The sequence below is a fragment of the Stegostoma tigrinum genome, chromosome 12 (genome assembly GCF_030684315.1).
Source record: "Stegostoma tigrinum isolate sSteTig4 chromosome 12, sSteTig4.hap1, whole genome shotgun sequence".
Classification (NCBI taxonomy): Eukaryota; Metazoa; Chordata; class Chondrichthyes; order Orectolobiformes; family Stegostomatidae; genus Stegostoma; species Stegostoma tigrinum.
In genome coordinates, this window is record NC_081365.1 from 67,818,116 (window position 1) to 67,831,820 (window position 13,705).

At 44.0% G+C, this 13,705-nt stretch overlaps 1 protein-coding gene across 7 annotated transcripts in view; it reads left to right on the forward strand.

Annotated features, from left to right (window-relative positions):
- The window catches only part of LOC125457054 (uncharacterized), a 65,297-nt gene that overhangs the window by 41,564 nt on the left and 10,028 nt on the right, over positions 1–13,705 (forward strand). For 6 of the 7 annotated variants that reach the window (XM_059650400.1, XM_059650403.1, XM_059650402.1 and 3 more), the window contains 2 exons: positions 610–817; positions 5,856–6,059. In XM_059650400.1, the coding sequence (XP_059506383.1) occupies positions 610–817; positions 5,856–6,059 (412 nt within the window). Of the gene's footprint in view, positions 1–609; positions 818–5,855; positions 6,060–6,350; positions 7,380–13,705 lie in introns of those variants that run through there. The other variant, XM_048540761.2, reaches the window with a different exon arrangement.

A 13,705-nucleotide genomic window follows, 5' to 3' on the forward strand; every position in this document is an offset into this window, starting at 1 on the left:
ATTCCAGTGAGAGTACTGGTCCAGTTTCTCAAAGCCAGCAAATCTGTGTCCAATTTTGGAACTGGGTGGTTTTCATTTCTATTTGGGTTAGGTTGAAGGATCAGGACAAGTCAGGTGAAGGGTTGCATGGGCAGCGGGAATGGACAAACAGACGAAGACAGTAACTGAATGGTGCATCACCACACTGATGTAGTACCTGCTCAAGCTGTTGAGTTATTTTACCATCTAATAATAATTAAAATGCATGCATGGCGGCTTAAAAAAGACAAATCAATTTTTAGACAGGGCTGGTTTTTAGATTGCCAGATTGAGACCCAGTACTTGTGCTGTTACTTCAAAGAATTATCATGTCAGTAAAATAATACTGCCATGTCAATATCCATCAAAGGTTGATCTCCCTGGTGCATAAACTTACCTGCTCATCTTGTTACATTGTACATCAATGCACTAGATGTAGTAAAGAATGGTGTGAAATTCAGTTCTTCAAACAATTGTGTTCAAATCTGTTTCAACCTTAATGATGATTTGACTTGTATTTTGTACTGCATCAGAATTTTGGAAGCTGAGAGCTTCACGTTAATCGTACGAAACTTTACTTCTGGCCATTAGGACATCACCAGTGATAATGGAAAAGCTTCAGAACCCGGAGGAACAATGGTGTGTGTCAATCTGGATTCTGATGGTGAGGATGAGCCCGTCCCTTCCCAAAAACCTGAAGAAGCCAAAGCAACTACTGAGACATCGCGACAGGAATGGCAACAGCAAGACAATTCTACAGCGCCTGAGAATGACGAGCAAAAAGCTTTCGAACCAAAAGGTAGAGAAAATAGCTTATTTTTAACTTTACTTTTATTTTTGAGTAGCCACTTCACGAGCTATTTTAAACACGTTCAAAAATTTGCCGTGGTGATAAATAGTCACTCAAATCAATAAGGATTTGTGCTTTTCCCCTAAAATGATCTTTTATATTTGTTATATTAAAAGCAGACTCCCATTAAGATCTAACTTAAAACACGATGATTACAAAGAATTGCATTTAACCCTAATTTTTTTCCATTGGTTCTGTTTTTTTTTTAGCAATTATTTTGAATCCTGATATTTCAAGATACTGCTTCGGAAGGAATATTGCACAAGCAGTACAAAGGATTAGAATTGACACTCGCCTGTTCATAACTATAATTCATTACTTCTTCTTAAAAGTGGTTAACTGTATTAGTACAAGCAATGTTATCTGAATACCCTGATAAGTCCAGGAGTTGCTCAGTGTTGATTTGCTAAGGATAATTTTCTCACCATTTTCCTTTTAAAAGTGAGGATTAGTTTCTGATGCTGTGGCTCCCACTTTAAAGACTCCCCACCCATTGTTTAATTTTCTAAAACAGTATTGTCTAAGGAGTATCCATCAGTATGATTTCTTTGTCACTCTCTCTCCAACTTTTTCCCTGAGGCCAGAGGCATCTGTTTACAACGGGCAACTTCTAGAGTTTGTAGGATCATAGATGTCTGCAGCACAAGAGGGCCATTCCGCCCCATTGTGTGCGCGCCAGCCAAAAAAAAATCTGACTGCACCAATCCATTTCCAGCTCTAGGCCCACAACCCTGAAATATCTGCTGAAATGTTCTGAGAGTTTCTGGCCTGGCCAACCTTTCTGGCAGTAACGTCAAGACTCCCATCATCCTCTGGGTGAGAAGACTTTCCTCATTTTCCATTAGCTTTTCACCTCTGATCCCTTGTTACTGGTCCTGAAGTACTCCCCTACTAACATGTTGTCCAACTGTCTAACGACATTTCTGAATATTAGGTGCAGAACTGCCCCATCTGTGTTGGTCTTCCTGAACATTAGCCAAAATTATTTCTCAGGGATGCAGGTTTACAAATTTTGCTCCCTTCCTCTTGTCACCAAATGCTTTGTCTCCCTGGTTGTTGAGGAAATATGTGACTTCAGTGTCAAAGACAATAATGGCCCTGATTTTAATCCATTCAACACAACTCTAACATAAAGATGAAATGAGCAGAAATGAATCCCAACCATTTTCAGCGCTGTTCACATTTCCAGTGGGTTCTAAGGCAGATGTTGGAAGCCCCTGCCTAATGTAGGCAGGAATTATATCTGGGTATGTATGTAAAGGATCTGTGACAGTCCTCCACAGGATTTGCTGAGAGTGAGATTCCCTGGACGCCAATTCCTTGTCCAGGACAAATGACATACAGAATCAGCTGTAAATCAGGTAAAAGATGCGGTTTATTTAAGCTGAGCATGTTAGCCAATTTCTAAGAAATCTTTATGTTGTTGTCCCTTCTATTGCCGCTTGGGCTTGCTTGTGCCAGCCATTCTTACTTCCAACTTGTTGCGATGATTGCTGTGATAATTCCTGGGGCTTTAAGGGATCATCCAAGGTGCCAGCTCTCATGCAGACACCTGTCCCAGCAGAGAGAGTTGTCATTACCTCATGTTGTAAAAGGTTATGGTTCATGAAGCTCTCCTTCCTAACTAAACTATTGCCAGCAAACCCTCTGATGTCACAATACTTGAACATTATCTTATTAACCATTTTGCTAGTAGTCCTTCAGAAGCACCCAAATTCCAGCAAGCCATTGCAGGAGTTTGGTCAGTAAGGTCAGCGGAAGGGAGAATTGCCTGATTGTCTGCACGTGTCAGGGTGCTGCCAAACATTTCACCTCTTCATAGCAGTGACTGTTCTTGGGAGCTGGGCCAGTAGAAAAGCAAAACAGAGCTGCACCATCTAGTGCAAGGATACCTATGGCTGCCATGCAAGACCCATCACATTTGGATGATTTGGTCTAATGTTTGATTCTGTGATTACTCACGCACCCTGCAGCTGGAAGCTGTGCAACTAGTTTGACCGACTTTAGTGGCCATGATGTTGGAATGCTATGTCCTGTCTGCAGGCACATGCCTTAACATTAGATTCTCTCCCTACATTTCTCGATCTGCTGCTCCTTCAATCTTGGAAGGGCTTAGTGATTAAACCACTGGCCTTGTAAATCCTAAGCGCGAGTGTTATTGGAGCCTGCTGGAGAGTCAGTGGTTCATTTGACAGCATGCTGTCTCCGAGTACCACGACAGAACCGCAGTACAAAACTCATGGCTTAGAGATAACAAGAATTGCAGATGCTGGAGCCAGAGATAACACAGAATGGAGCTGGAGGAAAACAGCAGGCCAGGCAGCATCAGAGCAGCAGGAAAGTCAACATTTTGGGTTTGGATAACCTTAGGGTTCGTGATGCGAAACGTTGACTTTCCTGCTCCTGTGGTGCTGCCTGGCCTGCTGTGTTCCTTCAGCTCTATTCTGTGTTGTCTCATGGCAGATACTTGCATTGACTGTCAGAGATGCTGTCTTTCAGATGAGATTTTAAACCACGATTGATGTACAAGATTTCATGGCACTGATTTCAAAGCACTTTGAGAAGTCCTGTGGCCATGAAAAGCACTGCATACATGTTAAACATTTTCTTTTAACTGTGCCTATTGATTGACTGACTGAATGAACTAGCAGGGGCCAATACTGAGCCACTAACAGCAGCTACGTTGAGCTTGCAGTTCTTCAAGGGGAAGTCCACTCCGATTGGAGCTGGTGTTGGGATCTGTGCAGGATGCAAACAACAAGAGAGTGGGTAGTCCCATGGTTTTCTGAATCTGTGTTGGAAGCTCAGCTGAAAGATGTGGCCAAGGGGAATGGTTTCCCATATCCAAAGAAGCCAGGCAGCTGAGAAAGCAGTGGACATCTGTAGAAGTCAATGTCAAGAGTCCAAACCCATCAGACATCAGTTCGGTTCCACCAGCTGTTCAGTGAGCTCGTAAGTACTTGGGGTCAATCTTGGGAGGTACACCTTTATAAAACACTGGACACAAGAAGCTTAGGGCTAGGACCAAGCAGGTTTCAGCTCAAGGACAAGAAGATTGTGCAAGCACACTGATTAAAACCTTTGCTGGAGCCTACAGAATGTCGATGGAGGAGCACAACAATGTGCTTGGCACATTCGCAAGTTTGCAGTCAACGTCAAAGAACCTGTAGGAGTCCAGCACTAATTTGATACGCAACTTGGCCCTGAGTTTTGGGAGGCATTGCAGCAGTGCCCAGCTTCATCGACACACTTGCAGACTCGACAGTCGGGCAGTGTCTCATAGCCGATCTCTCAGTTTCCACCCGACATCTAAATGCTGCCGCAGAACCTCGGGCTGAAATTGTGTCAGGGTTAATTTGTTGCTATGCAAACTCAGCCCACTGCCGTTGTAGCCTGGGGTTTGCAGCATTTCACAGCAGGCCGACTGTCTGCCTGAGCTCCAGCAGGTTGTTAGAGTTTCTGACATGTCAGTCCAGGAGAGTGGCAGTCTGAGTCTGCTGTCCACTCTTAGGAAGGTGGTATTCCCCCTCCCACACCCATTGTGCTGCTGTTGCTGCAGCAGGGGCATTTGTGAAGCAAAGCCTTCTTGGCCCAAGAGCTGCTTCAGATTGTCCTCCAAGGCAAGGTCTTCCATTGAAAGTCAACAGCAGCTTTCTACCAGTCAGACTGCACCTTCTAGGGTAGCATCGCATTGAAGTACTAGCGTAGGTAAAGACTCCCTTAAGGTGGGTACTAAAGAAACGAACAAAGACTCTTAATTCATGTATATATTTAAATAAGTAACAAATTTCATATGTAAATTTTAGTGAAGACTATGACAGTCAGTGACAAGGTGAAGATAAGGTGTAGGACTTTTGGTAGGAGGGGAATTGGGGTTGAGGAATTGCCATTTTGAATTCATTCTTCACAAACAGCCCAGGCACAAAGGAAAGGAATCATGGCAACAGTGAGAAGGAATGAAACAGCTGCTGCTCTGAAACCAGGGAGTGATCCATTTTGATGATGCCTGTGGAGAATGGATTGGCTTATGCTGGGGGTCCGTTCAGCTGGTTGAGATGAAGAAGCAGTATTAGCTGGAGTGTGGAGATTCGGAATGGAAATTCTGGAATCAAAGCAGCATTGCAAGCTGATTGTAGTCATGATCTAGGGACAATGGGGACTGCAGATGCTGGAGAATCCAAGATTAACAAAGTGTGGAGCTGGATGAATACAGCAGGCCAAGCAGCATCTCAGGAGCACAAAAGCTAAGTTTCGGGCCTAGACCTTTCATCAGAAAAGGGGGATGGGGAGAGAATTCTGAAATAAATAGGGGGAGAGGAGGAGACGGACTGAAGATAGATAGAGGAGAAGATAGGCGCAGAGGAGAGTATGGGTGGGGAGGTAGGGAGGGGATAGGTCAGTCCAGAGAGGACAGTCAGGTCTAGGGGGTGGGATGAGTTTAGTAGGTAGGAAATAGAGGTGCAGCTTGAGGTGGGAGGAGGGGATAGGTGAGAGGAAGAACAGGTTAGGCAGGCGGGGACGAGCTGGGCTGGTTTTGGGATGCAGTGGGGGACGTCAGCTTTAGTGCTCCTAAGACGCTGCTTGGCCTGCTGTGTTCATCCAGCCCCACACTTTGTTATCTTGTAGTCATGATCTACTTGCTTTGTATGTCTCCGTTTCTAATGCTGTCACTAGTACAGCACATTTCATCCAAAAAGGGTCTGTGTACACCACAAGCAGAATTTTGGAATTTTTAAGGACACTATTAGTACACACAAACAGGGAAACACACTTCCACACGCTCACCCTTCACCTTTTGGGTGCATTTGCACCGGTTTATTTCTAATCAGAAATTATTTGAATGTAAAGTGATCCCTATATATGTTTCAGCGCAGTATACAGATCCAGTTAATAATGATGCTTTCGATGAGATAGTACCCTGTGTTTTCATAGATAGCTTTCGATTTAGAAAGGGCTTTTCTCTGACTGTGTCTCTTTTCCCTGATAGAAACCTTGGGTAACCCAACGCGGCAAGTTCAGCTCCCATATTCCACTGTGTACGTCGCAAAGCAGAAAACAAGACCAGAGCTGGCAGCCCGCTACCTAGTTCGACATTTGTTTCCTGAGGAGGTGCTTGTAAGAAGCAATGTGTACGGAAACCTGGACCGGGGTATCGCACCTTTAGACAGCAACAAAATCAGCGCTGTCCGAGGTATTTAATGACAATCGCTGTGATTCAGTTTGCATGTAACATCCTTTGGTCCATTGGAGAAATTCATGATCGAAAACATGAAATTTCTCAAAGATCCATATCAAATTCAGCTAACAAAGTCGCAGTATTTGATTCATGCTCCCGTCAACATAAAAGTGGTGGACATTAGAATTGAGCAGGTTCTGTTATGGGCAGGTGGCCTGCTTGGTTTATCATCCAAAGTGCTGACATTGAGAAGTAGCTACTAGGAAGCAAATGAGTAATTTCTTTCTCTGCTTTCTTTCAATGCAGCCCCCTGACTTCAGCCTGAACTCTTTTCAGATAATGCCTGCCACAACATAGCGCTTATACAAACAAGGAACAGAAGTTAGCCAACCAGCCTAACAAACCTGCTGCACAATCTAAAAACATCATGACTGATGGATTGGATTTAACCTGAACTCTCCGTTCCTGCTTAACCCCTTTGAGAGGGCTATTTGTCTCAAAATGACTTCTCTATGGTACAATGGTTGGATTCTTATTCTGCACAAACTCTTTGCATATTACCAATTTCAGGGCAGTTTTGTGCGATAAATTTGCACCTTTAGAAAGATTCAAGAATGACAGATTAATCTTAAGAATTTGAAGAGTATCATCCTTGCCTGTCAGTTGAATCAAACTCGGTCTCTCCCTCAAATTCTCCTAAAAAACATTGTAATCCAACCTTTGGGATAAAAGCTCTAAAAAATTAAAAGAGAATATTTGTCTCCACCTTCTTCCATGATAGTATGGTCGTCAAGCTATGAAAACAAAATTTGCTTTATTCCACATTTTCTGCATAAATTTGCCTTAAGCAATAAGGTAAAAATAATTATTAAACAGTATATGCACTTCTGCGTTTGTTATGTGTGGCTATTTAGTATAGAAAGGAAAATCTGGATTTATATGGTATGCTTCAGAATCTCAGGGCATCACAAAGTGCTTCGTTTTCAAAGTGCATTCACTTTATTTCTCATAATGTAGGAAACACAGCAGAAAATAGAAATGGGACAGAGTTCTTTTGACAATGTCAGCACGGTGACTCAGTGGTTAGCACTGCTGCCTCACAGCATCGGGGACCCGAGTTTGATTCCACCCTCGAGTAACTGACTGAGTGGAGTTTGCACATTCTCCCTGTGTCTATGTGGATTTCCTCCAGATGTTCTAGTTTCTTCCCACAGTCCAAAGATGTACATTTAGGTGTATTGGCCAGGCTAAATTGCCCAGTGTCCAGGGATAGGAAGGCTAGGCGGATTAATCATGGGAAGTACAGGGTTACAGGATAGCCTCAGGGGTTGGGTCAGGATGGCATGCTCTTCAGAGAGTCGGTGTGGACTTGTTGGACCGAATGGCCTGTTTCAACACTGTAGGGATTCTATGAAACAGCAAATTATATTGAATCATAAAAGATGCCATCAAAGTACTCAACCAGTCTTCATATTTACTTTGAACCTTTTCTGCCATATCCTTCTTTTCAAAAGCATGATTAACAGTGGGTCGTGGCGGTGGGGAAGCAACAGGCCATTTCATTTCAGTTCATTGCAAAGTCATTGATCTCTAGAATTGTGTGAACATCTTTGCCTACAGTGAAGTTGAAGATGAGGAAGCTGCAACACAGCCGTCTCCCATCATGTGCAGGCCCACCTTCAAATCCACTAACAAAGTTCATCTGGCGTCCCTGGGAATAGCAGCACCCTGGTGGCTAGGAATTGTACCCCAGAGACATTTTCACGTTGTAGTAAGAAAGGAACAACAGTCTTGGCAGGAGGAAAGGTAAGGTCAGGATGGTAAAGCAGGGGCAGCTGGGTGGAATGCTCTTCAGAGAGTCAGTGTGATTCAATGGGCTGAATGACCTGCTTCTACACTGTAGGGTTTCTACGAGTTGAGGGTTGAATGTTGGCCTGTACACCAGATCACTAGCTTCTCTCATGTGAACCAGTGCTGTGGGGTCTTTTTACACCAACCAGAGGGAGCAGATGTAGTCTCTGTTTAATATCTGATCCTGGAGGAAGGATTCCCGCAGTGCAGAAGACCCGCAGTACAACACTGCCTGGGGCTAGTGTCACTATAGTAGGATGTTGGAATCACAAGTGGATGTGCAGGTCCTGAGCTATAGCTGGTGTGTAAACAGAAGGCATTAGATGTACTTTATCATTTGAAAGACTTTTATTTTAAACCTCTGCGAAAGCACTTTCCGAACTAAACCTTACTTCTTTAATATCTACATGTAAAGCATTGACATAGTAAAACCGGAAGAAATAGGAACAGGAGAAAACTGTTCAGGCCGTCAAGCCTACTCTGCCATTCAATAGGATCATAGCAGATCCAACATTCCTCACGTCCACTTTCCTGCCCTTTCCCGGCAACCCTTGATTCTGTAAATCTCTGATCCCACAGCTCCCTGTGGCAAGGAATTCCAAAAACTCTCAACTTTCTGAGAAAAGAAATTCCTTCTTTTCCCGGTCTTAAATTGGCACCCCTTTATTCTGAGACTCATGGGACGGTCTCAGACCAGAGGGCAAACATTCTCTCAGCATTTACCCTATCAAATCCCTTAAGAATATCATATGTTTCAATGAGATCACCTCTCATTTTTCTAACCTCCAGTGGGTAGAGTCCCCAACATGTTTAGCCTTTGTTCACAATATCATCCGTCCATACCACAGACCGAGTGAACTTTCTCTGGACTGCCTCCAATGAAATGGTATCATTCCTTTCACTAAAGGGTACCAAAACTGTTCGCGGTACTCCAGGTGTGGTCTCACCAGCACCTTGTACAGTTTCAGTAGGACTTCCTCTTTTCATACTCCAAACCCCTTGAAATAAGGCCCCACATTCCATTAACCTTCCTGATTACCCGCTGGCTTTCCGTGTTTTTTGCACAAGTACCACCGCCCCACGCCCCAACCCCGACAAGAGGGTGAAGACATGACTGCCAAGCTGATTCAGTGTGCTGCATGCATGATGTGGGAGGTCAGGGACACTGATGATGCTTCTGGCTCCTATAACTGTGGTAAGTGTGTACACATTCAGCTTCTGAAGGAGGTTGTTGCAGCATTGAAGAAAGGACTAGAAGACCTCAGGCTCATCCAAGAGAATGAGAATTTTCTGGACAGGACCTTCGCAAGGTCACTACACCGAGGATACCTGAAGAGAGAAGGGGAATGTCGATGACGAAGGAAGACATGAATGAAGTACGAGACACCCCAGGGGAAGCACCTATTGTAAACAGGCTGACTGTCTTGGAAACTGTTGAGACAGATGACACTGCCAGTCCGAGAGGTGGACAGGTCTGTGAGTCCAAAATTGGTGTAGAGGCAGAGCCGAGAAGTCAGGCATCACGGAGAGCTGTGGTAATAGGGGACTCCATTGTGAGAGGGACTGACAGGGGTTTCTGCGGCAACAGGCGAGATTTGAGGATGGTGTGTTGCCTTCCTGGTGCCAGGATCCAGGATGTCACTGATAGAGTGCAGAGAATCCTCGAGGGTGAAGGTGAAGAGCCAGAGGTGGTGGTGCATATCGGCACTAATGACGTCGGGAAGAAATGGAGGAGCATTCTACAACGGGACTTCAGAGAACTCGGAAGAAGGCTGAAAAGCAGGACTTCCAGGGTGGTTATCTCCGGTTTGCTTCCAGTTCCTTAGGCTGGAGAGGGCAGGAACAGAGCGATAATGGACCTGAACGTGTGGCTGAGGAACTGGTGTCGGAAGCAAGGATTTAAATTCTTGGATCACTGGGATATGTTTTGAGGTAAGAATAAATTGTACAGGAGGGACAGTTTGCATCTTAATAATCAGGGGACCAGCATCCTGGAAGCAGATTTGTCACTGCAACACAGGTGTGTTTAAACTAAATAATGGGGAGGGGGGCCAAACTGGAAATTTAAGAATGAAGTTAAAGGGAAAGTGAGAATAAGAGAAGTTAAGAAAGACAACAGAATCAACAGAGCAGAAAACTCAAGAAGGGATCGTACAGTATAGCCAAGTGAAATAGGGATTGATAGGAAGGATGAGGGGAGAAACAAATTAAAAATATTCTATATGAATGCATGAAGCATAAGAAATAAGGTGGATGAGCTTGAGGCTCAGTGGGAATTTGGCAAGTATGATGTTGTGGGGATAACTGAGACGTGGCTTCAAGTGGACAGGGCTTGGGAAATGAATATCCAAGGCTATACGTGCTATCAAAAGGACAGACTGGTGGGCAGAAGGGGTGGGGTGGCCCTGTTGGTGAGGAATGATATTCAGTCCCTTGCGAGGGGGGACATAGAATCAGGAGATGTAGAGTCAGTATGGATAGAGCTGAGAAATTCTAAGGGTAGAAAGACCCTAATGGGAGTTATCTACAGGCCCCCAAATAGGAGTCAGGATGTAGGGTGCAAGTTGAATCAAGAGTTGAAATTGGCCTGTCACACAGGTATCACTACAGTTGCTATGGCAGATTTCAACATGTGGGTAGACTGGGAGAATCAGGATGGTACTGCACCCCAAGAAAGGGAGTTTGTGGAGACAGATTCTTAGAACAGCTTGTACTGGAGCCTACCAGGGAGGAGGCAATTCTGGATCTGGTGTTGTGTAATGAACCAAAGTTGATCAGGGGCCTCAAAGTAAAGGAGCCATTAGGAGGTAGTGACCATAATATGATAAGTTTTAATCTGCAGTTTGAGAGGGAGAAGGGAGAATCGCAAGTGTTAGAATTGCAGTTGAATAAAGGGAACTATGGAGCTATGAGGGAAGAGCTGGCCAAAGTTCAATGGTACAATACCCTAGCAGGGATGGCAGTGGAACAACAATGGCAGGTATTTCTGGATATAATGCAGAAGGTGCAGGATCAGTTCATTCCAAAGAGGAAGAAAGATCCTAAGGGGAGGCGGGGGCGGCCGTGGCTGACGAGGGAAGTTAAGGACTGTATAAAGATAAAAGAGAAGTATAACATAGCAAAGATGAGTGGGAAGCCAGAGGACTGGAAGCTTTTAAAGAGCAACAGCGGATAACTAAAAAGGCAATACACAGAGAAAAAAAATGAGCTATGAAGGAAAACTGGCCAAAAATATAAAAGGAGGATAGTAAAAGCTTTGTTAGGTATGTGAAAAGAAAAAAAAAATGGTTAAGACTAAAATTGGGACCTTGAAGTCAGAAACGGGTGAATTTATTATGAGGAACAAGGAGATGGCAGAAGAGTTGAATAGGTACTTTGGATCTGTACTCACTAGGGAAGACACAAGCAATCTCCCAGATGCAGTAGTGGCTAAAGGACCTAGGGTGATGGACGAACTGAAGGGTATTTATATTATGCAGGAAATGGTGTTGGATAGACTGTTAGGTCTGAAGGCTGATAAGTCCCCGGGACCTGATGGTCTGCATCCCAGGGTACTTAAGGAGGTGGCTCTAGAAATTGTGGACGCGTTGGTAATTATTTTCCAAGGTTCTGTAGATTCAGGATCAGTTCCTGCGGATTGGAGGGTGGCAAACGTTGTCCCACTTTTCAAGAAAGGAGGGAGAGAGAAAACAGGAAATTATAGACCGGTTAACCTGACGTCAGTGGTGGGAAAGATGCTGGAGTCAATTATAAAAGATGAAATTACGACTCATTTGGATAGCAGTAACAGAACAGGTCAGAATCAGCATGGATTTACGAAGGGGAAATCGTGCTTGACTAATCTTCTGGAATTTTTTGCGGATGTATCTATGAAGATGGATAAGGGAGAGCCAGTGGATGTAGTGTACCTGGACTTTCAGAAAGCCTTTGATAAATTCCCGCACAGGAGATTGGTGAACAAAATTAGGACACATGGCATTGGGGGAAAAATACTGAGTTGGATTGAAAATTGGCTGGCTGACAGGAAGCAAGGAGTAGTGATAAACGGGTCCCTTTCAGAATGGCAGGCAGTGACCAGTGGGATACCACAAGGTTCGGTGCTGGGACTGCAGCTGTTTACGATATATATTAATGATATAGACGAAGGCATTAGAAGTAATATTAGCAAATTTGCTGATGACACAAAGTTGGGTGGCAGTGTGAAATGTGAGGAGGATGTTATTAGAATACAGGGTGACTTGGACAGGCTAGGTGAGTGGACAGATGCATGGCAGATGCAGTTTAATGTGGACAAATGTGTGGTTATACACTTTGGTGGCAAGAACAGGAAGGCAGATTTCTATCTCAATGGAGTCAAGTTAGGTAAAAGGGAAGCACAACGAGATCTAGGTGTTCTTGTACATAAGTCAATGAAAGCAAGCATGCAGGTGCAGCAGGTAGTGAAGAAAGCTAATAGCATGCTGGCCTTCATCACAAGACGAATTGAGTATAGGAGCAAAGAGGTCCTTCTGCAGCTGTACAGGGCCCTGGTGGGACCGTACCTGGAGTATTGTGTGCAGTTTTGGTCTCCCAATTTGAGGAAGGACATTCTTGCTATTGAGGGAGTGCAGTGTAGGTTCACGAGGCCAATTCCCGGAATGGCGGGACTATCATATGTTGAAAGATTGGAGCGACTGGGCTTGTATACACTTGAGTTTAGAAAGATGAGAGGGGATCTGATTGAGACGTATAAGATTATTAAGGGATTGGACATTGTGGAGGCAGGAAGCATGTTTCCGCTGATGGGTGAGTCCAGGACCAGAGGACACAGTTTAAAAATAAGGGGTAGGCCATTTAGAACAGAGTTGAGGAAAAACTTCTTCACCCAGAGAGTGGTGGATATATAGAATGCTCTGCCCCAGAAGGCAGTGGAGGCCAACTCTCTGGATATTTTCAAGAAAGAGATAGATAGAGCTCTTAAAGATAGTGGAATCAAGGGTTATGGGGATAAGGCAGGAACAGGATACTGATTGTGGATGATCAGCCATGATCATAATGAATGGTGGTGTTGGCTCGAAGGGCTGAATGGCCTACTCCAGCACCTATTGTCTATTGACAACCCCCACCCCAGTACCTTTGTGTTGCAGCTTATCTCCATCTAAATAATATTCTGTTTTCTTTTTATTCTCTCTTCCAAAAAATGAACAAGAATAAAAATTGAGCAGGTTCAGGAAGAGCCAGTCAATCTGCTCCACCTGGTTACCAGCCAGGCAGAGAAAGTAGAAGTCATCCCTTCCCTTCTGTACTCTGACAGCACCAATACCTTTTAGTGCCATGAAATTAAATTCCTCCTTTTACTATATGGTCCTTTCCTTTAGGTCCTGTGGGGGCATATGTCCACTGGGATTGGTGATTACCAAAATGGAAAGATGTTTTACTGCATATTTTTCCAACAATCAAACCATAATGACCCATAGTTTGAATTTCATTGGAATGAGAGCAGAGAGCTGTCTCCAAACAAGAAGCAGTGGAACCTTTTATTAATGCCCTTTTGAGGTAGAACTGATTTCGCGGGGTCTATAAGAATTTGGCAATGTTTATTGAAGGGCTGGCTCCTGCAAAGAAAAAATTTCTGCAAATAATTGCTGCACATTGCCAAAGCAGGTTTAAGTTGAATTTCAACCTTTGTTCTGAAAATTTGTAATGGATGCTTTGAGATAAGATACGGAATCGAGGACATTCTGAAAAGCTACAAAATGTGCGAAGTTTCCTCGTCTTAATAAATGGTCAGGAAAGTATTCAGGGATCTGTTGAAGTCAAGATTGAATAAC